Below are 22,726 nucleotides of genomic sequence, written 5' to 3' on the forward strand. Positions count from 1 at the left end.
TATGTATATTTACAATTATCTGTATATTATATGGCCCCTGAATTTGTGATATCATTTGTTGGCCAGGGGTGAGCGCAAAGTCTATTATAGGTATAATACAGGAAGTGATGTGCACAATTGCACTCCTCGTTCTACATTTACTAGTACATTTATTCAGCATTTTGTATGTGTTTAGGCAGACCTTGAAAAAGGCTACATAGCCAAAACGCATCTGTCTTTGTTCTTATCTATCTTTGCACCTCAATTTTTTTAACAAGGATGGAATAAAAGTTCATGTTTCATACATATTTTTGTGTCTGGAAGTGCTGGGGGACCATCGCTCCTAGTGAGGATTTTCCTTTTCCTCTACATTTCTTGTCTGTGGCAGCAATGCCCCGGCATCACCTATACTAATTAGGAATCATGGCAGCCACAAAGAGTATGGATAGGTGAGCAGACTTTTTCTACTTTTTTGCTGACTATTAAGCAGTTCGGGCTGCGCCGTGTCCACTTTACAACAGTGAGCCACGGTCCAGCCCTGCCTAGACCACGGCGGCAAAAAAAAGAAAAAGGCCAGCAAAGTGCAGCTCGCTGATTTAGCGTGGAGCTAGAGGGCTAGCTGCTTTGTGCCCCCAAGGAATGACAGGGTCCAGGGCAGCTGCCCCTTTTGCCCCACATTAAAGACAGCCCTGTCCCTAAAAACTACATGGTTAGAAGGTGAAATATATATCAAAGCTACTTTCTGGCTGTATGTTTCTAAACATGACACCAAAACACATCAAAGGCACTGAATGCTGTGATCTTATATAAAGCAGTCCTTGTAACTGACATGTTTGCTTGGAAAAATGGAGTGGCTTTCATGTACTGGAACATAAAATCCATACTGTATGTGTCTGGTGTCTGGGTTTCTACAGATGACGACAACAAGACTATAGAGACACTACAGGAAATGTAATAGATTATATTAGTGCTTTAATATTGTCTAATATTTCTGCAGATATTTCAAAAAGTTCCAATACTGTAGCCACGCTCCTCATGTGCGCAGCTGCAAGCCCAATACTGACGGCATCTCTTCCTTCGAGAATATGTTGGCCAATATCTTGCTGCGGGTCTTCGTCTGGGTGATGGCCTGTGTCACCTGCTTTGGGAACCTGTTTGTGATCTGCATGAGGTCATTTATAGGCACTGAAAACTGCCAGCATACCATGTCTATCAAGTCTCTCTGCTGTAAGTTCTCACCTACATATTCAAGAATCAACATCAAGCATATTGTTACCCATTTACATCAAATAATTTGAATTGTTGAAAAGACAAAATGTGGTAAATTGACCATCATATTCACTCTAGATGTTTTCAGACTATGAACGCACTCTTCTTTATAAAACTGTACAAATGGTACATTTACTGGGGCATAAAAGTGCTGTTGTGGACATGGGAAATGGGCCAATTTTCACATCCAGAACAGCGTGGTGTTCAAGGCCAAAAACCCTGTTCCCTCTGACTTTTACAGGAGTGGGGAAAATACCATGAAAAGAAGTGTGATGTCAGCACTGAAGTCAATGGGAGCTTCAGGGCTATCCCCCAGTGCTGCCCATAATTCAATGACACAAATTCCATCAAAGAATAGCAGGTTAGAACACGGTGCTGATTTTAGTAATCAATCAAGTTCAGGTTTATTTCCCATCATGCAACACATTTCACTGCATTAAATCACTGCTTTATCAGGCATATGAAGCAAAGGAAGTATAAGCCCTAAATAGCCCCAGTATAACCTCCACAGATATGTCAATTCAAGGGAAAAAAACTAACAAAATACAAAACACTAATAAATAAATGAAAATAAAATGATAATAGTACAGTGACATAGTAAAAATATAAACATACAAAAACACAATAAAATTTAATTAAAGGGGTAGTCTAGTCAAAAGTATCTTCATTCCGTTGTGCCCAGGCTGCAAAAAACAAAACAAAAACAAATATTAACTCACCTTCCTCCGCTACAGCTGTGCACGGATCGTCACACTGTGGTCAGTGTATCGCCGGTCAGATGTCCCGCCTCAGTAAGTGATATGCTGAGCACAGTGTCATGTAAAGAGCCTGGGCCCCGCCTTCTCCCTGCTTCCCCAGTAACCCGATCGGCCCTTCTGCAACATAGTGTAAGGTGCCAAGCCGCTATCATGACAGCCAGGGGCTTCCTCTCACAGGGTGTAATATGATAGCACTTAAAACACAATGCACTGTAAGAGTGCCTTAACAAACAATGGAAATGTTGTAGATTTTCCTCAGGGGAAAATATGCCGCATGTGCGCGTGTAAATACGTAGTGGCAAGTCAACACCAAATCATGCAAATTTGGTGCCTATTTGTAGATGCAGGATTTTTAGATGAAAAATTGAAATTAAAGGAAAACTGTTAGTAAACTCCACCCGCACTAACCAGAGGTACTGGCTGGTAGAGTTGGGGATCCTGATCAATATGCTGCCTACCATGCCAGGATCCGCCACACAGTTCGCCCGTTATCTTCATTCTTCTGGATATGCAAATGAGCTTCTAACTGCCGTGGGCGGAGTTACAAGGATCCTTCTGGCACCCTGACTTCAGCGCCGCTTGTCCACAGCGCTGCCCAGCTTATGAATATTCATCCCCTTCCTCCGACTGTTCCTCCATTCTGTACTGGACTCCACTGAGGAGGGAGGGGATGAATACTCATAAGGAAGGCAGTGCGGCAGACGAGCGGCACTGACGCCAGAAGGAGCCTTGTAACCCTGCCCGTGCCAGTTAGCAGCTCATTTGCATATCCACAAGAATGAAGATAATGGGTGAACAGCGGGGCGTATCCCACATGGTAGGCAGCATATTGATCAGCGTCCCCCGCACTACCAGCCAGTACCTCTGGTTAGTGCGCGAGGAGTTCACTGACAGTTTTCCTTTAAGTTTAAAAGAAGTAAAGTGCTAAAAATCCATAGGTGCAGATTTTGCTGTGGATCCACAGAATTAACTAGAATAATGATTTTGAAACTTAAAGGGGTACTTTGATGGAAAACAATGTTTTTTAAATCAACTGGTTAAAATATTTGTAAATTACTTCTATTAAAAAATCATAATCTTTCCAGTACTTATCAGCTGCTGTATGCTCCACAGGAAGTTGTGTTGTTCTTTTCTGTCTGACAACAGTGCTTTCTGCTGCCACCAGGCAGCAACTGTCCGGAGCAGGAGAGATTTGCTATGGGGATTTGCTTCTACTCTGGACAGTTCCTAACATGAACAGAGGTGTCAGTAGAGAGCACTGTGGTCATACAGAAAAGAATTCAACTTCCTGTGGAGCATACAGCAGCTGATAAGTAGTGGAAGAATTAAGATTTTTATTAGAAGTAATTTACAAATATGTTTAACTTTCTGGAGCCAGTTGATATGAAAAAAAAAATTCCCTTTAAGTTTCAGAATCATTATTCTAGGAACAGGAAGTTCTTTTCTTTTTTGAATTTATTTTCATTCTGACCCCAGTGCTCTCTGCTGACACCTCTGTCCATGTCAGGAACTGTCTAGAGTAGTAACAAATTCCCATAGCAAACCTATCCTTTTCTGGACAGTTCCTGACATGGACAGAGGTGTCAGCAGAGAGAACTGTGGTCAGACAGAAAAAAAATTGAAAAAGAAAAGAACTTTCTCTGAAGTATACAGCAGCTGGTAAGTACTGGAAGGATGAAGATTTTCAAACAGAAGTAATTTACAAATCTGTTTAACTTGATTTTAAAAATTGTTTTTCACCGAAGTACCCCTTTAACTACTGTTGAACTTTATTAGCTATATTTCCGTCATTATTAAGGTACTAATACTGCTCACAGCATGGAACAAACTCTGTTCCAAGTTGGGAGCTGTAGTACTGGCACTAAGAGATAGATCACAATGAGTGTCACTCCTGACACCTGTTGCGATCGTCCTTTATAATCAGGAGAAGTGGAAGGAGCTCTGCAGCTCTCCGGTCCTCTGCTATGAACTTCATATTTGGTGGGGAGCTGTGATTGGCCAGATGGTGCAGGCCAATCACAACTCTCAGCGCCAAATATGAATCAGTGATGTGAATTTCCATTCACATCACTGGCCGGCCCAGAGTTCAGAGCAGAGGACCAAAGAGCTGCAGAGTGTCACCTGCAAATATGAACTTCACATCACCGCCAGAGTACAGGGCAGGGGAGCAGAGAGGTGTGGCGTGCCGCCCGCTTCTCCCGATTATAAAGGACAATCACAACGGGTGTCAGGAGTGACACCCGCTGTGATCTGTCTATTACTTCAAGTACTACAGCTCCCAACATGGAACAGAGTCTGTTCCATGCTGGGAGTAGTAGTAGTACCTAAATAATGACGGAAATATAGCTAATAAAGTTTTTTTTAACAGTAGTTAAAATAAATCACAGTTTATACATCATCATTAATAATTACACATAGTTAATATACATTAATGATAAAAAGTTTTACAAAATTAATAAATAAATATATATTATTTTTACAATTACATGGCCCCTTTATCCATTTTTAATATTGTGGCTACATTTTTATGTCCCAAACTGCTCACATACAGTGGGGCAAAAAAGTATTTAGTCAGCCACCAAATGTGCAAGTTCTCCCACTTAAAAAGATGAGGGAGGCCTGTAATTTTCATCATAGGTATACCTCAACTATGAGAGACATAATGAGAGAAAAAATCCATAAAATCACATTGTCTTATTTTTAAAGAATTTATTTGTAAATAAGTAAATTGTAAATAAGAAAAGAAGTATTTGGTCACCTACAAACAAGCCAAATTTCTGGCTCTCACAGACCTGTAACTTCTTTAAGAGTCTCCTCTGTCCTCCACTCGTTACCTGTATTAATGGCATCTTTTTGAACTTGTTATCAGTATAAAAGACACCTGTCCACAACCTCAATCAGTCACACTCCAATCTCCACTATGGCCAAAACCAAAGAGCTGTTAAAGGACACCAGAAACAAAATTGTAGACCTGCAGCAGGCTGGGAATACTGAATCTGCAACAGGCAAGAAGCTTGGTCTGAAGAAATCAACTATGGGAGCAATTATTAGAAAATAGAAGACATACAAGAAGACTGATATTCTCCCTAGATCTGGGGCTCCACGCAAGATCTCACCCCGTGGTGTCAAAATGATCACAAGAAATGTAAGCAAAAATCCCAGAACCACATGAGGGGACCTAGTGAGCTGGGACTAAAGTAACAAAGGCTACCATCAGTAACACACTACGCCACCAGGGACTCAAGTCATGCAGTGCTAGACGTGTCCCCCTGCTTAAGCCAGTACATGTCCGGGCCTGTCTGAAGTTTGCTAGAGAGCATTTGAATGATCCAGAAGAGTATTGGGAGAATGTCATATGGTCAGATAAAATCAAAGTAGAACTTTTTGGTAAAAACTCAACTCATCGTGTTTGGAGAAGAAAAAATGCTGAGTTGCATCAAAAGAACTCCATACCTACTTTGAAGCATGGGGGTGGAAACATCATGCTTTGGGGCTGTTTTTCTGCTAAAGGACCAGGACAACTGATCCATGTAAAGGAAAGAATGAATGGGGCCATGTATCGTGAGATTTTGAGTGAAAGCAAGAGCATTGAAGATGAAACGTGGCTTTTAGCATGACAATGATCCCCAAAACACCACCCGGGCAACAAAGGAGTGGCTTCATAAGAAGCATTTCAAGGTCCTGTAGTGGTCTAGCCAGTCTCCAGATCTCAACCCCATTGAAAACCTTTGGAGGGGCTTGAAAGTCCATGTTGCCCAGCGACAGCCCCAAAACATCACTGCTCTAGAGGAGATCTGCATGGAGGAATGGGCCAAAATGCCAGCATCAGTGTGTGAAAACCTTGTGAAGACTTACAGAAAACGTTTGACCTCTGTCATTGCCAACAAGGGGTATATAACAAAGTAATGAGATGAACTTTTTTTATTGACCAAATACTTATTTTCCACCATAATTTGCAAATAAATTCTTTAAAAATCAGACTGTGATTTTATGGATATTTTTTCTTCTCATTATGTCTCTCATAGTTGAGGTATACCTATGATGAAAATTACAGGGCTCTCTCATCTTTTTAAGTAGGAGAACTTGCACAATTGGTGGCTGATTAAATACTTTTTTGCCCCACTTTTTGTTTGTTGCACAATCTCAATTTCATGTCTAAAACCTCCTTCCCTTTTTACAGGTGCAGACTGCTTAATGGGCTTCTACCTCTTCTGCCTAGGGGCATATGATATAAAGTTTCAGGGAGAATACAACAAACATGCCCAGGTCTGGATGGAGAGCTCGCAGTGTAAACTGGTTGGCTCATTGGCCATGTTGTCCTCTGAAGTCTCTGTTCTCATGCTTACATATGTGACACTGGAGAAGTACCTGTGCATAGTCTTTCCATTCAGTCACTTCCGAGCAGGACGCACACAAACCTTAGGGACACTCATCACCATTTGGATCATTGGCTTCATTATTACTGTAATTCCTTTCCTTAGCTATGACACATTTGGCAATTTCTATGGAAGAAATGGGGTTTGCTTCCCACTACAGTCAGATAGTACAGAAAAATCTGGAGCTCGGGCATACTCTGTCAGCATATTCCTAGGTAAGATGTAATAAACTGGCTTATGGCATATGAAAAACTGCTTGCTATGTGCTATGTATCTGTGTAGTTTATAGTCCTGCATTAGAATTGCTGTAAAGGTGTGCTCCCTTTAAGTTGTACAGCCTGAAACATAAAGAGTAAAAAACCTTGTAATATATCTTTTAACAAAAAAAGGCAACCACCCATCTCCCAGTCTTAAATATTGTGATATCCAATTGAATTGTTCTATAATATTAATAGTAAATGTTCTGTTCCTTATACTTTTATTCTCACATGTCCTTATATGGCTCTACATCAATTAAGGCCCAGAAGGCATTGGTTGGAAGGGGGGGGGGGGGGGGTGAACCTTTTGGCATACAGCTCATAACTGGAGGTCTTAGAAGTGGAATAGAGAAAGGTGGATAAGATGAGGTTATCACCTTATATTAAATAAATTGATAGATTAAAAAGAAAAAACATTTTGTTACGTTGATTAATATATATTTTATTATTATTTGGGGATATGAGGAGCTGCTACAACAGAAAAAGTATCATGTAAAGAGAACTTAAAGCAATGTGCTGACACAGATTTCAGAAAAAATGAATGTGAACATTGTATAGAGTGAGCGCCCTCTACTGATAAACTTACATATTTAACTGCTGATGTTCTGATTGAATATATAAAGCAGGATATACCAGCGCATGGGCTGCATTCTCTCTAAACCAGGTACCTTTGAAATCAGAGCTACAAATTCCAAACTGTACAAACATCAATTGAGCTTATTAAGCTTAAAGAGTACCTATCATGAACTTATCTGTCTCTAATTCCGGACTCTAATCCTACTTTTTTTTTTTAAACCCCTTTTCCTACCTTTTTCAATCCCTTGTTAGTTACTCATTTTGCTGCCCTCTGTGAGAGAGGAAGGGGGAGTGGCCCAGCAGGCGTGACGTTGTTCCCGTCACCATAGAGCATGTTATCCAATATGGGAGCTGAAAGGACAGTGCTGTTAGAGTATCTCACATAAGTGAGTCCAAATTTGGCCCAGCTAGCCATTTGAAACTCAGGTGTGAATGGGGAGCAGGTGTTAACATGACACCTCATGGCAAAGAACTCTCTGAGGATATAAAAAAAAATAATCGTTGCTCTACATAAAGATGGCCAAGGCTATAAGAAGATTGCAAAGACTCTTAACTGAACTGGAACATGGTGGGTAAGACCATACAGTGGTTTAACAGGACAGGTTCCACTCAGAACAGTTCTTGGCACAGTCAGGGCCAGATCATCATTGGCGCTCCTGGAGCACCTGCTCGGGGCCCTGTGCCTGCAGGGGGCCACTGTCACATCCGGGACATCTCTGTGTCCCGAAAAATCTTTTCAGGACACAAGGATGTCCCTGTTACCTCTCTGCAGCCCCGCCTTAACTTTAAAAATGCAGGGGCCACCGGGAGATAGCACACGCAGGGATGTCACTGACATCCTGTGCGTGCGCCCGTAGAAGAGCGAAGTGGAGCAGTGAGGAGGAAGCGCGCGCATGGCAAGTCACCAGCGGCACGTCATCTTCAGTGTTCCGACCACTGCTCCTCTCCGGTCCCGGGATCTACTGCTATGGCCCATAGGCCATAGCAGTAGATCATGACCCCGGAACGGTGGTCAGAACACTGAAGTGAGGCAGTAAACAGACATAAAGCCTCCACCCATACCACACTGTATATGGCTGAAGGCTGTATGTCTGTGGGGGAACTATACTGCACCGAATGTGGCGGAGCTGTCGGGGGGGGGGCATCATAATGAAGTGCTCCGTCTTCCAGGCAGCCTTAATCTGGCCCTGGCCACGGTCAACCAAAATAGTTGAGTGCATTCAGAGGTTTTCTTTGGGAAAAAGATGTATGAGTACTGCCAGCATTACTGCAGAGGTGGAAGTTTTGGGAGGTCAGCCTGTCAGTGCACAGATCATACACCGCAAACTGCATCAAATTGGTCTGCATGGCTATCAACCCGGAAGAAAGCATTTTCTAAAGATGATGCACAAGAAAGCCAGCAAACAGTTTGTGGAGACAAGCAGACTAAGGGCATAAATATCTGGTTTAGGTGTCAAGTGAGTGTGGCAGCAACCAGGTGAGAAGTGCAAAGGCAAGTGTGTCTTGCCTATATTTAAGCATTGTTGTAGGAGTGTCATGGTCTGGGGCTACATAAGTGCTGCTGGCACTAAGGAGCTACAGTTCAATGCAGGAACCATGAATGCCAACATGTACTGTGACATACTGAAGCGGAACATGATCCCCTCCCCTTTACTGACTGGGCCGCAGGGCAGTATTCAGACATGATAACAACCCAAAACACACCGCCAAGACCACTATTGCCTTGCTAAAGAAGCTGAGGCTAAAGGTGATTGACTGGCCAAGCAGGTCTCCAGACCTAAACCCTATTGAGTATCTGTGGAGCATCCTCAAATGGTTTCATCCACCAGCTCTGTAATATTGTCATAGACCAGTGGAAGAGGACTCTTGTGGTGAACTTCATGGCCAAGAGGCTTAAAGGGGTACTCCGGTGGAAAACTTTTTTTTTTTTTTTTTAATCAACTGGTGCCAGAAAGTTAAACAGATTTGTAAATTACTCCTATTAAAAATTTTTAATACTCCCAGTACTTATTAGCTGCTGAATACTGCAGGGGAAATTATTTTCTTTTTGGAACACAGAGCTCTCTTCTGACATCATGACCACAGTGCTCTCTGCTAACACCTCTGTCCATTTTAAGAGCTGTCCAGAGAAGAAACATATGCTGCTCTGAACAGTTCCTAAAATGGACAGAGATGTCAGCAGAGAGCACTGTGGTCATGATGTCAGTAAAGAGCTCTGTGTTCCTAAAAGAAAAGAATTTCCTCTGTAGTATTCAGCAGTGAGAAATAGAAGTAATTTACAAATCTATTTAATTTTCTGGCACCGGTTGATTTAAAAAAAAAAACTAAAAAACTTTAAGGTAGTACTGGAAAATAATAGTGGGCACACTAAAATTTACACTTTAGACCCAATCTGGACATTATCATTTTTGTTGCCAAGGTTTACACATTAATGGCTGTGTGTTGAGTTATTTTAACCCCCTTAAGGACCAGGTTTTTCTATTTTTGGCACTTTCATTTTTTCCTCCTTACTTTTAAAAATTCATACCTCTTTGAATTTTGCACCTAAAAATCCATATGATGGCTTATTTTTTGCGCCACCAATACTTTTACCCAAAAATCTAGAACGAAACAGAAAAAAAAAAAAATCACTGTGCAACAAAATTGAAGAAAAAAATAAAATTTTGTAAATTTGGGGCCTTCGGTTTCTATGCAGTACATTTTTCGGTAAAAATGACACCTTATCTTTATTCTGTAGGTCCATACAATTAAAATGATACCCTACTTATATAGGTTTGATTTTGATATTTCTGGAAAAAATCATAACTACATGCAGGAAAATTTATACATTTAAAATTGTCATCTTCTGACCCCTATAACTTTTTTATTTTCAGCGTACGGGCCAGTATGAGGGCTCAGTTTTTGCGCCGTGATCTGAAGTTTTTAGCAGTACCATTTTTGTATTGATTAGACTTTTTGATCGCTTTTTATTCATTTTTTCATCATTTGAAAAGTGACCAAAAATACGCTATTTTGGAATGTGGAATTTTTTTGCGCTTACGCAATTGACCATGCGGTTTAATAAACAATATTTTTTTTTTATTCGGACATTTATGCATGTGGCGATACCACATATTTTATTTTTAATTACACAGTTTTTTTGTTTTTTTTTTAAATGGGAAAAGGGGGGTGATTCAAACTTTTATTAGGGAAGAGGTTAAATGATCTTTATTCACTTTTTTTTTACTTTTTTTTTGCAGTGTTATAGCTCCCATAGGGACCTATAAAACTACACACACTGATCTTTTACATTGATCAATGGTTTCTCATAGGAAACCATTGATCGATAATTCTGCCGCTTGACTGCTCATGCCTGGATCTCAGGCACTGAGCAGTCATTCGGCGATCGGACACCAGAAGGTAGGTAAGGGGACCCTCCTCGTGTCCTACAGCTGTTTGGGATCCTGCGATTTCACCGCGGTGGTCCCAACAGCTGGGAGTAGTTTAGTTTCACTTTAACTTTGAATGCTGCATCTAAAGGGTTAATAGCGCGCGGCACCGCGATCAGAGCCATGCACTACTAGCCATGGGTCCCGGCCGTTGTTAAAGGTTGGGCCCAACCCGCTATGACGCGGGCCACGCCGTAGCCCCACCTTATAGAAAGGGAAAAGACCCAGGACGTACAGGTACGCCCTTGATCCTTAACATGTTAAAGGGACACAACATTAACCCCTTAAGGACCAAGCCCATTTTCACCTTAAAGGAGTATTCCAGGATTTTTGTTTATTTGACTTTGCTACAGGGGCTGTAAAGTTAGTGTGGTTCATAATATAGTGCCTGTACCTGTGTGAGACGGTTTTCTCACAAATCTTCTGTGATTTTCACCCCATTATTTATTTTTAACAGCATACAAAATGACTGTTGTCTCAGATTTTTCCCAGCTTGCAATGTGGCCGAGGCCTGACTCACTAGTCAGCTGATGACAGGGAGCCTGTCTGCTTCAATGGGTGGAGGGATCGCTTGGTGGGAGAGAGATCAATCTGCAACTAATGCAACAGCTGTAGGCACCCTGATTGAAAACCACAGGTCTTTTGATGGATGCAGGTCATTTATGTTTCAAAGGGTGGGGTGGCTGATGTGTGGGAGGGAGGAAAATGGAATTGGGGGATTTGTAGTCAAAAAAAGAAAAGTCAAACAGGAAATACAAGTTTACAAAAAGCTAACCACAGTGTTATGGTAATCTCATGACACAGCCATTTATCCTCAAGACAAGCGCAGATCCTTCCTAAGCATGTCCATTACTGCCTGCCAGGTACGTACTAAAATAACCTTATGGTGGATAACCCCTTTAAGTACCAGAGCATTTTTTGCACATCTGACCATTGTCACTTTAACCAATAGTAACTCATGGATGGTTTTACTTATGAATTTGATTCCAAGAAGGTTTTTTCGTGACATATTCTACTTTAACATAGTGGTAAATTTTCGTCAATACTTGCATAATTTCTAGGTGAAAAATTCCAAAATGTCATGAACAATTTGAAAATGTAGCATTTTTCTAACTTTAAAGCTCTCTGCTTGTAGGAAAATAGACATACCAAATAAATTTTATTTTGATTCACATATAAAATATGTCTACTTTATGTTTGCATCATAAAGTTGACATGTTTTTACTTTTGGAAGACATCAGAGGGCTTCAAAGTTCAGCAGCAATTTTCAAATTTTTCACGAAATTTTCAAAATCTGAATTTTTCATGGATCAGTTCAGTTTTGAAGTGGATTTAAAGGGCTTTCTTATTAGAAATTCCCCATAAATTACCCCATTATAGAAACTATGCCCCGAAAAGTATTCAAAACGACATTCAGAAAGTTTTCTAACCCTTTAGGTGTTTCACAGGAATCACAGCAAAGTGAAGGAGAAAATTCTAAATCTTAATTTTTTACCCTCGCATGTTCTTGTAGACCCAGTTTTTTCATTTTTACAAGGGATAATAGGAGAAAAAGCCCCCCAAAATCTGTAAAGGAAATTCATCTTATGTAGATGTAAAGTGGTCTGTGGGTGCACTACAAGGCTTATAAGGGAAGGAGCGACAATGGGATTTTGGAGAGTGAATTTTGCTGAAATGGTTTTTAGCAGGCATGTCGCATTTAGGAAGCCCCTATGGTGCCAAAACAGCAAAAAAAAAATGGCATACTATTTTGGAAACTACACCCCCCAAGGGACATAACAAGGTGTACAGTGAGTCTTAACACCCCACAGGTGTATGATGAATTTTCATTGAATATGGATGTGTAAAGGAATTTTTTTTTCAATAAAGTGCAGTTTTTTTCCCCAAATTTACCATTTTTACAAAGGGTAATGGGAGAAAATGCCACCCAAAATTTGTAACCCCATCTCTTCTGAGTATGGAAATACCCCATGTTAGGACATAAAACGTGTCTCTGCGTGTGAACTACAATGCTCATAAGAGAAGGAGTCACATTTGGCTTCTGGAAAGCAAATTTTGCTGAAATGGTTTTTGGGGGGCATGTCACATTTATAAAGCCCCTATTGTGCCAGAACAGCAAACAGGTGTTTGACGACTTTTCGTTAAAGTCGGATGTGTAAATGAAAATAATTTTTTCCCAAAATTTTACATTTTTATAAGGGGTGATAGGGGAAAATGCCCCCCAAAATTTGTAACAACATTTCTTCTGAGTATGGAAATAACCCATGTGTGGACGTCAACTGCTCTACTGGCACAATATAATACTCAGAAGAGATGGAGCACCATTGATCTTTTGAAAAGAGAATTTGTTTGGAATGGAAGTCAGGGGCCATATGTGTTTACAAAGACCCCATGGTGCCAGAACAGTGGGTTGTGCAAATGAAAAATAAAATTTTTCATTTTCACGGACCACTGTTCCAAAAATCAGTCAGACACCTGTGGGGCCTAAATGCTCACTGTACCCCTTATTACATTACATGAGGGGTGTAGTTTCCAAAATGGGGTCACATGTGGGGGGGTCCATTGTTCTGGCACTATGGGGCCTTTGTAAACACACATGGCCTTCAATTCCGGACAAATTTTCTCTCCAAAAGCCCAATGGCGCTCCTTCTCTTCTGGGCATCGTAGTTCGCCCACAGAGTACTTTACATCCACATATGGGGTATGTTCTTACTCAGAAGGAATGGGGTTACAAATTTTGGGGGGATTTTTTTTTCCTATTTTCCCTTGTGAAAATGAAATATTGAGGGTAACACCAGCATTTTAGTGACATTTTTTTTTCCTATTTTCCCATCCAACTTTAACGAAAATTCATCAAACACCTGTGGGGGTGTAACGGCTCACTATACCCCTTGTTATGTTCTGTGAGGGGTGTCGTTTCCAATATGGGGTCACACGTGGATATTTTTTTTTTCATTTATGTCAGAACCGCTGTAAAATCAGCCACTCCTGTGCAAATCACCAATTTAAGCCTCAAATGTACATAGTGTGCTCTCACTTCTGAGCCTTGTTGTGCGCCCGCAGAGCATGTTACGCCCACATATGGGGTATTTACGTACTCAGGAGATATTGCGCTACAAATTTTGGGGGTCTTTTTTTCCTTTTACCTCTTGTGAAAATAAAAAGTATGGGGCAACACCAGCATGTTAATGTAAATTTCAACCTTTCATTTTCATAAGGGGTAAAAGGAGAAAAAGCCCCACAAAATTTGGAACACAATTGGTCCAAGTACGGAAATACACCTTATATGGCCCTAAACTGTTTCCTTGAAATACGACAGGGCTCCGAAGTGAGACAGCGCCATGGTCATTTGAGGACTAAATTAGGGATTGCATAGGGGTGGACATAGGGGTATTCTATGCCAGTGATTCCCAAACCGGGTGCCTCCAGCTGTTCCTAAACTCCCAGCATGCCTGGACAGTCAGTGGCTGTCCGGAAATGCTGGGAGTTGTTGCTTTGCAACAGCTGGAGGCTCTGTTTTGGAAACACTGCCGTACGATACGTTTTTTCATTTTTATTGGGGGGGGGGGACAGTGTAAGGGGGTATATATGTAGTGTTTTACCCTTTTATATGGGTTAGTGTAGTGTAGTGTTTTTAGGGTACGGCGGGGGTTTACGGTGAGTTTCTCGCTACGAGTTTGCGCTGGGGTGTAAAATTAGCAGCAGCTCAAATTTGAAGCAGGAAACTCACTGTAAACCCGCCTGTGTGAATGTACCCTGTACATTCACATGGGGGGGCAAACCTCCAGCTATTGCAAAACTACAACTCCCAACATGCATTAACAGACCTCCAGCAACAGCTGGAGGCACATTGGTTGGAAAACCTTCAGTTAGGTTTTATTACCTAACTTAGTATTTTCCAAACGGTGTGCCTCCAGCTGTTGCAAAACTACAACTCCCAGCATGTACTGATCACCAAAGGGCATGCTGGGAGATGTAGTTAAACAAAAGTTAGAGGTACATAACTACAACTCCCAGCATGCAGAGAAAGCCGTTTGCTGTTCATGAATGCTGGGAGTTGTAGTTTTGCAAGATCTGAAGGGCCACAGTTTAGAGACCACTGCACAGTGATCTCCAAACTGTGGCCCTCGAGATGTTGCAAAACTAAAAATCCCAGGATGCCCCGACAGCAAACTGCTGTTTGGGCATGCTGGGAGTTGTAGTTTTGCAACATCTGGAGAGCTACAGTTTAGAGACCAATGTATAGTGATCTCCAAACTGTAGCCCTCCATATGTTGCAAGGCAACAACTCACCGGCTTCCGTAGGATCGCGCACCAGGGAGCCACACCTCATCGCCATCTTCTGCCTCACATCATGGTTCCCCTGCTCTTCCTGGACTACAGTGGGTGGGCAGAGTGGGGAACCGAAATGTAACCCCCCACCCCCGATCTGCTATTGGTCAGTCGCTTCTGACCGACCAATAGCAGGGATAGGAGGGGTGGCACCACTGCCACCTCACTCCTATCCCTTCAGGGGGATCATGGGTGTCTTGGACAGCCCCGATCCCCCTTATTTTACGGGTCACCGGAGACCCGTATTATCCGGAATTGCCGCAGATCGCCGGTCTGAATTGACCGGCAATTCGAGGCAATCGCAGACATAGGGGGGGTTCTCAGGACCCGCCCCCCCCCCCCCCCAGGGGTTTGCACAGGGTGCCTGCCGAATGATTTCAGCAGGCATCAACGTCCGGTCCCTGCCCAGTGAGCGTCAGGGACCGGAATTCCCACTGGTGTACAGGCACGTCCTTGGTCCCTGGGTTGTTAAACACTGTTATATAGGCTGTGCGCTCACTGCTTTACATTGTAGCAAGTGTCATTTCCTTAGTGTTGCCACATGAAATGATATTATAAAATATTCACAAAATGGAAGGGGTGTCTTTGCTGATGTGGTATACTGTAGGTGATATCGCATTCTAAAAACACAATATCATTGCTCATCATATTCTTGCATATCTTGCTCTTATATTAGCCTAAAAGTCCCAAAATCCAATAATAACATTGAAACTTTTAGATAATTTTGTATATTAACCAAACATGTTTTATAGATTGGTTTTTGATTCTTCCTCTGTAGAGGAGGGGGTGCTTTAACAGTATGACATTCTATATCGTGAAGTTTTTGTAGGAGAGATCATTAAGCCAAGACACTAATATTCCTGTTGTCTCTTTTCCAGGGCTCAATCTGTTGGCTTTCATCACCATCGTCTTTTCCTACAGTAGCATGTTTTACTCTATTCACAAGACAGGTGCCCAAACAGCAGAGCATGGAGTGCTCTCCCGAGAAGTGACCATAGCCAAGAGGTTCTTCTTCATTGTGTTCACTGACGCCCTCTGCTGGATTCCCATCTTTTTACTAAAAGCTGTTTCACTTACAGAAGCAGAGATTCCAGGTAAATTTATTGGATCATCCAAAAAGGCAAAATAATAGACAAATATATATTTACAAAACTTTAATACAAAGTATATTATTTATTTGAAGTGAAGGAAAGAAATACACACTGTACTAATCTGCAGTATTTTGAGGATGAATGATAGAAAAACCACTGCTGAAGCTAATACTAGTCCTGACCCTTTCCTCCCTTCCCCATTCGCCCCAACTCCGTACCAGCTTAAGCAGCGGCAGCAGCTTTAATAGGAGAAGATAGAGGAGCAATGATGGAGGAAGGGGAGTTAACCGTAAGTGCCTGACATCTCCCTACAGTGATGTGTACATAGGGGCAGCTCAGCCTTTGTCACCACTCTGTCCCTTGAATGTATAATTATGGTCAGGGCCACTCTGCCCCCTGAATATATAGCAGCTTCCACTGTCCTATGCCCCATGACAAACATCTCTAGTTCTAGTTCCTATGCTGACATGCAACCTCTTCTTGCAAGGCTTGGCTATTGCGGAAATATGCAGAGCGGGATCACAGTAGGGAGCACCAAATGGCCAGGCATCTCTGCACTCCCTTTCATCCACTGATGCTAAGTTATTCAACTGAAAGCAAAGAGACCTGTCTAGGAGTCTGCTGTTATTTTAACATTAGTTACAGAGAAGTAGAGATAATTGTCCAGACACTACTATATAATGCACAGATGCAGTGTCCAGGTACCCAAGTTGTGTGGCTAAGGAACTTCTTGCTAAAAGCCTGAGACTGGGTGTAGGGTATCATGAGTTTACTTGTATAACTGTTTTTCTGTATTATACTGCTATTACAGCATGTACTACAGATATATTACAGAGGTATTACAGAAGTATAAGGGTTAAACATTTGCATATACTGCATTAGATGAGTGAATCATTGGTCCCATGATACACTCTCCAGCCAGCTTCTAGGTATAAGCTCATAGAATGGCTGAAGGAGGAGGTTCCTATTCCAACCCATTATCCCTAAAGGGCTGGACTCAAAAACTAGTTGTCTATCTAGATAAAAATAAACATCTCTCCCAGCTCTGCTCCTGCTGGGTAGACTAGTCAGTACGCACCTCTAGTTAGAATGTACCTCCTAGGTTCAGTCCAGGCCTACTTGTGTCATATTCAAGCTAAAGCATGCTACAACTCCCAGAATGCCTGGACTGTCCTGGCATGCAGGGAGTTGTAGTTTTGAAACATCTGGAGGGCCACAGTTTGGAGACCACTGTGTGGTGGTCTTTAATCTGTGCTCTTCCAGATGTTGCAAAACTACAACTCTCAGCATGCCCAGACAGTCCAGGCATGCTGGGAGTTGTAGTTCTGTAACATCTAGCCCTTCAGATGTTGCCGAACTACAACTCTTAGCATGTCTGGGCAGTCTGGGCATGCTTGGAGTTGAAGTTTTGCAACATCTGGAGGGCTACAGTTTGAACACTACTACTTAGCGGTCTCCAAACTGTTCTCCTCCAGTTGTTGCAAAACTACAACTCCCAGCATGCCCTTCCATTGTCTGGGCATGCTGGGAGTTATAGTATTGCAACAACTGGAGGCACACTAGTTGGAAAACATTGTTTCCTAACTCAATGTTTCCAAACCTGTTTGCTTCCAGCTGTTACAAAACTACAAGTTAGGAAACAATGTTTCCCAACTAGTGTGCCTCCAGTTGTTGCATAACTACAACTCCCAGCATGCCCAGACAGCCAAATGGCATGCTGGGAGTTGTAGTTTTGTGACAACTGGAGGAAAACAGTTTGGAGACCGCTAAGTAGTGGTCTACAAACTGCGGCCCTCCAGATGTTGCAAAGCTACAACTCCCAGGATGCACAGACAGCCAAAAAGCATGCTGAGAGTTGTTCGCCCCCCCCCCCCCCCATGTGAATGAACAGGGTGCATTCCCATGGGCGGGGGTTTACAAGGGGGTTTCTCGCTGCAAGTTTGAGATGCAGCAAATTTTCTGCTGCAGCTCAAACTCCCAGCGGGAAACTCACTGTGAACCCCCGCCCAAGTGAATGTACCCTAAACACACTACCACACTACACTAACACATAATAAAAAGTAAAAAACTATATACATATACCTCTACACATTACAACCCCCCCCCCCCCGCCCCTCCTCAATAAAAATGAAAAACATCTGGCATGGCACTGTTTCCAAAACGGAGCATCCAGCTGTAGCAAAACTACAACTCCCAGTATTTCCGGACAGCCATTGACTGTCCAGGCATGCTGGGAGTTTTGCAACATCTGTAGGCACCCTGTTTGGGAATCAGTGGCGTAGAATACCCCTATGTCCACCCCTATTCAAATCCCTAATTTAGGCCTCAAATACACATGGCGCTCTCTCACTTCGGAGCCCTGTCGTATTTCAAGGCAACAGTTTAGGGCCACATATGGGGTATTTCCGCACTCGGGAGAAATTGCCTAACAAATTTTGGGAGGCTTTTTCTCCTTTTACCCCTTTTGAAAAAGTAAAGTTGGGGTCTACTCCAGCATGTTATTATAAAAAAATGTTATTTTTTACAGTAACTTGCTGGTGTTGTCCCATACTTTTTATTTTCACAAAAGGTAAAAGGAAAAAAAGACCCCCAAAATTTGTAACGGAATTTCTCCTGAGTACGGAAATAGCCCATATGTGGACTTAAAATGCTCTGCGGCCGCACGACAAGGCTCAGGAGGGAGAGCGCACTATGTACATTTGAGGTGATTTGCACAGGGGTGGCTGATTGTTACAGTGGTTCTGACATAAATACAAAAAAAACTCCCACATGTAACCACATATTGGAAACTACACCCTTCACGGAATGTAACAAGAGGTATAGTAAACCTTAACACTCCACTGGTGTTCGGATAATTTTTGTTAAAGTTTGACGTGAAAATGAAAAATTTGTATTTTTTCACTAAAATGCTGGTGTTATCCCAAATTTTTCATTTTCACAAGGGGTAATAGGAAAAAAGCTTAGGAGTAAGGAAATACCCCATATGTGGATGTAAAGTGCTCTGCGGGTGAACTACAATGCTCAGAAGAGAGGGAGCGCCATTGGGCTTTTGGAGAGAGAATATTTCTGAAATTAAAGGCCATGTGCGTTTACAAAGCCCCCATGGTGCCAGAATGGTGGAACCCCACCCACATGTGACCCCATTTTGGAAACTACAGCCCTCGCAGAATTTAATAAGGGGTGCAGTGAGCATTTACACCCCACTGGCATTTGACAGACTTTTGGAACAGTAGGCTGTGCAAATGAAAAATTACATATTTCATTTTTATGGACCACTGTTCCAAAAGTTTGTCAAACACCAGTGGGGTGAAAATGCTTACTGCACCCCTTATTAAATTCTATGAGGGGTGTAGTTTCCAAAATGTCACAGGTGGGGGTTCCACTGTTTTGGCACCATGGGGGGCTTTATAAACGCACATGGCCTCCGACTTGCATTCCAAACAAATTCTCTTTCCAAAAGCTCCTTTTATTCTGAGCATTGTAGTTTGTCAGCAGAGCACTTGACGTCCACACATGAGGTATTTCCATACTCAGATGAAATGGGGTTACAAATTTTGGGGGGCATTTTCTCCTATAACCTCTTGTAAAAATAGTAAATTTGTGGAAAAAAACTGCATTTTAGTGATTTTTTATTTTATTTACACATTCGACTTTAACGAAAAGTCATCAAACACCTGTGGGGTTGTTAAGGCTCACTGTATGCCTTGCTATGTGCCTTGAGGGGTGTAGTTTCCAAAATAGTATGCCATGTGGTTTTTATTTTGCTTTTCTGGCACCGCAGGGGTGCCATATACTTCCTAAATGCGACATGCCCCGGAAAAACCATTTCAGCAAAATTTGCTTTCAAAAAGCCAAATGTGGCTCCTTCTCTTCTGAGCATTATAGTGCGCCCGCAGAGCACTTGACGTCCACATATGGGGTATTTCCATACTCAAAAGAAATGGGGTTACAAATTTTGGGAGGCATTTTCTCCTATTACCTCTTGTAAAAATGGTAAATTTGGGGAAAAAAATGCATTTTTGTAAAAAAAAATAAAAAATTATTTACACATCCAAATTTAACGAAAAATTGTCAAACACCTGTAGGGTGTAAAGGCTCACTGTACCCCTTGTTACATTCATTGAGGGGTGTAGATTCCAAAATAGTATGCTATGTGGTGTTTTTTTTATTTTATTTTTTTTGCTGTTATGGCACCATAGGGACTTCTTAAATGTGACATACCCCCTAAAACCATTTGAGCAAAATTGACTCTCCAAAATCCCATTGTCACTCCTTCGCTTCTGAGCCCTCTAGTGCACCCACAGAGCACTTTACATACACATATGAGGTATTTCCTAACTTAAGAGAAATTGGGTTACACATTTTGGGGGGCTCTTTCTCCTATTACCCCTTGTAAAAATGCAAAAACTGGGTCTACAAGAACATGTTAGTGTAAAAAAAATAAGATTTTGAATTTTCTCCTTCAATTTGCTGCTATTCCTGTGAAACACCTAAAGGGTTAACAAACATTCTGAATATCATTTTGTATACTTTGCTGGGTACAGTTTTTATAATGGTGTCATTTATGGGGTATTTCTTATATGAAGACCCCTCAAATCCACTTTAAACTGAACTGGTCCCTAAAAAATTCTGATTTTAAATTTTTTGGGAAAAATTGGAAAATTGCTGCTGAACTTTGAAGCCTCTGATGTCTTCCAAAAGTAAAAACTTGTCAATTTTATGATGCCAACATAAAGTGGACATATTGAGGGAGATTTATCAAAACCTGTCCAGAGGAAAAGTTGCTGAGTTGCCCATAGCAACCAATCAGATCACTTCTTTCATTTTTCACAGGCCTCTTTGAAAATGAAAGAAGTGATCTGTTTGGTTGCTATGGGCAACTCAGCAACTTTAGCTCTAGACAGGTTTTGATAAATCTCCCCTATTGTGTTTGTGAATCAATATATAATTTATTTGGAATGTCTATTTTCCTCAGCAGCAGAAAGTTTCAAAGTTAGAAAAATGCGAAATTTTCAAATTTTTCATGAAATTTTCACATTCTTCACCTAGAAATTATGCAAGTATCGACCAAAATTTACCACTATTATGAAGTAGAATATGTCACGAAAAAACAATCTCGGAATCAAATTAATAAGTAAAAGCATCCCAGAGTTATTAATGCTTAAAGTGACAGTGGTCAGACATGCAAAAAATGCTCTGGTCCTTAATGCCAAAATTACCTCGGTCCTTAAGGGGTTAAAAAGTCGCATAATTGTCACACAGTTTAAAAGTCACACAAAAACCCCATACAATGTGGAGTACCGATGTAAGAAATGTGATCAGCACCAGATTTATCACATGCCCTGCATCATGTTATAAATTTGGTGCAGGTACACAATTTCCACCACATGAATTAATGGAGTAAAAAGACTTTCACCTACTCCACTTTTCATGAATACCCTCCCTAGAATTTTAAAGGGGTATTCCAGGCCAAAACTTTTTTTTATATATCAACTGGCTCCGGAAAGTTAAACAGATTTGTAAATTACTTCTATTAAAAAATCTTAATCCTTCCAATAGTTATTAGCTTCTGAAGTTTTCTGTCTAACTGCTCAATGATGATGTCACGTCCCGGGAGCTGTGCATGATGGGAAAATATCCCCATAGGAGCTCCACAGCTCCTGGGATGTGAGTCATCAGAGAGCAGTTAGATAGAAAACAGCAACTCAACTTCAGAAGCTAATAACTATTGGAAGGATTAAGATTTTTTAATAGAAGTAATTTACAAATCTGTTTAACTTTCCGGAGCCAGTTGATATATAAAAAAAAGTTTTGGCCTGGAATACCCCTTTAAGGTCGCACTCCAATAAGGAGAATCTACTAATCAGAAATGGGAAACAAGCCAAGCAAGAACCCTTCTGTGAAACACTAATCTATTTGTGGACCTACAGTCAGAGTTGATGCTGTGTCATAAAAAGTTCTGATGACCAGCACAAATGGTATTGTACCACAAAACTGTTCAACTGTTCAATTCAAGACAGTACCTGGCCAGAGGTGTCAGCAGAGAGCACTGTGGTCAGACAAAAAATAAATTCAAAAAGAAAAGAACTTCCTGTGAAGCATAAAGGATTACGATTTTTAAATAGAAGTAATTTACAAACCTGTATAACTTTCTGGCACCAGTTGATTAGAAAAAGTTTGTTTTCCACCAGAGTACCCCTCTAAATAACCAGCTCGCTGAGCTCATTGGCTAGGATCTGTAACCCTTGCCAGACCAGAGAGCATCAGCACAGACTAGCAAGTGCAGGCATCACAGATGCAGTAAAAGTCTGTGTTTACACAAAGAAGAAAAATGGCAGAAATGTCTGCAAATGAAAAATGAATTCCACACATTTATGAAGAAGGTGCATATATTTCTAAAAAGTCCTATTCAGGAATTTTTGCAACAAATCTGCTTTGTGTAAATATAGCCTAAGAGTTGTTGTTGGTGAATGTAAGTTTTGGATAAATGTTTGTATGACACCTCCAAGCCTTTAAAATGTTCTACTTCCTGAAATTCGATGTCTGTACTTGGTCATTTAGCTTCATGTAAAACTTTTGTGTTACTACAATAAAGTCACACATTGCGTACTTTTAACTGGCAGAATTCCACTTGCAGCAGGTGCTTCCAAAATTTTAGGC

General features: G+C 41.4%; 1 protein-coding gene across 2 annotated transcripts in view; it reads left to right on the forward strand.

Moving 5' to 3' along the window:
* Positions 1-22,726, forward strand: part of LOC130291062 (relaxin receptor 1-like) — a 434,221-nt gene that overhangs the window by 406,590 nt on the left and 4,905 nt on the right. For both annotated transcript variants that reach the window (XM_056539420.1, XM_056539421.1), the window contains 3 exons: positions 977-1,206; positions 6,187-6,597; positions 15,854-16,069. In XM_056539420.1, the coding sequence (XP_056395395.1) occupies positions 977-1,206; positions 6,187-6,597; positions 15,854-16,069 (857 nt within the window). The remainder of the gene's footprint in view (positions 1-976; positions 1,207-6,186; positions 6,598-15,853; positions 16,070-22,726) is intronic.

Source organism: Hyla sarda, chromosome 9, assembly GCF_029499605.1.
Source record: "Hyla sarda isolate aHylSar1 chromosome 9, aHylSar1.hap1, whole genome shotgun sequence".
In the NCBI taxonomy this organism is placed as follows: Eukaryota; Metazoa; Chordata; class Amphibia; order Anura; family Hylidae; genus Hyla; species Hyla sarda.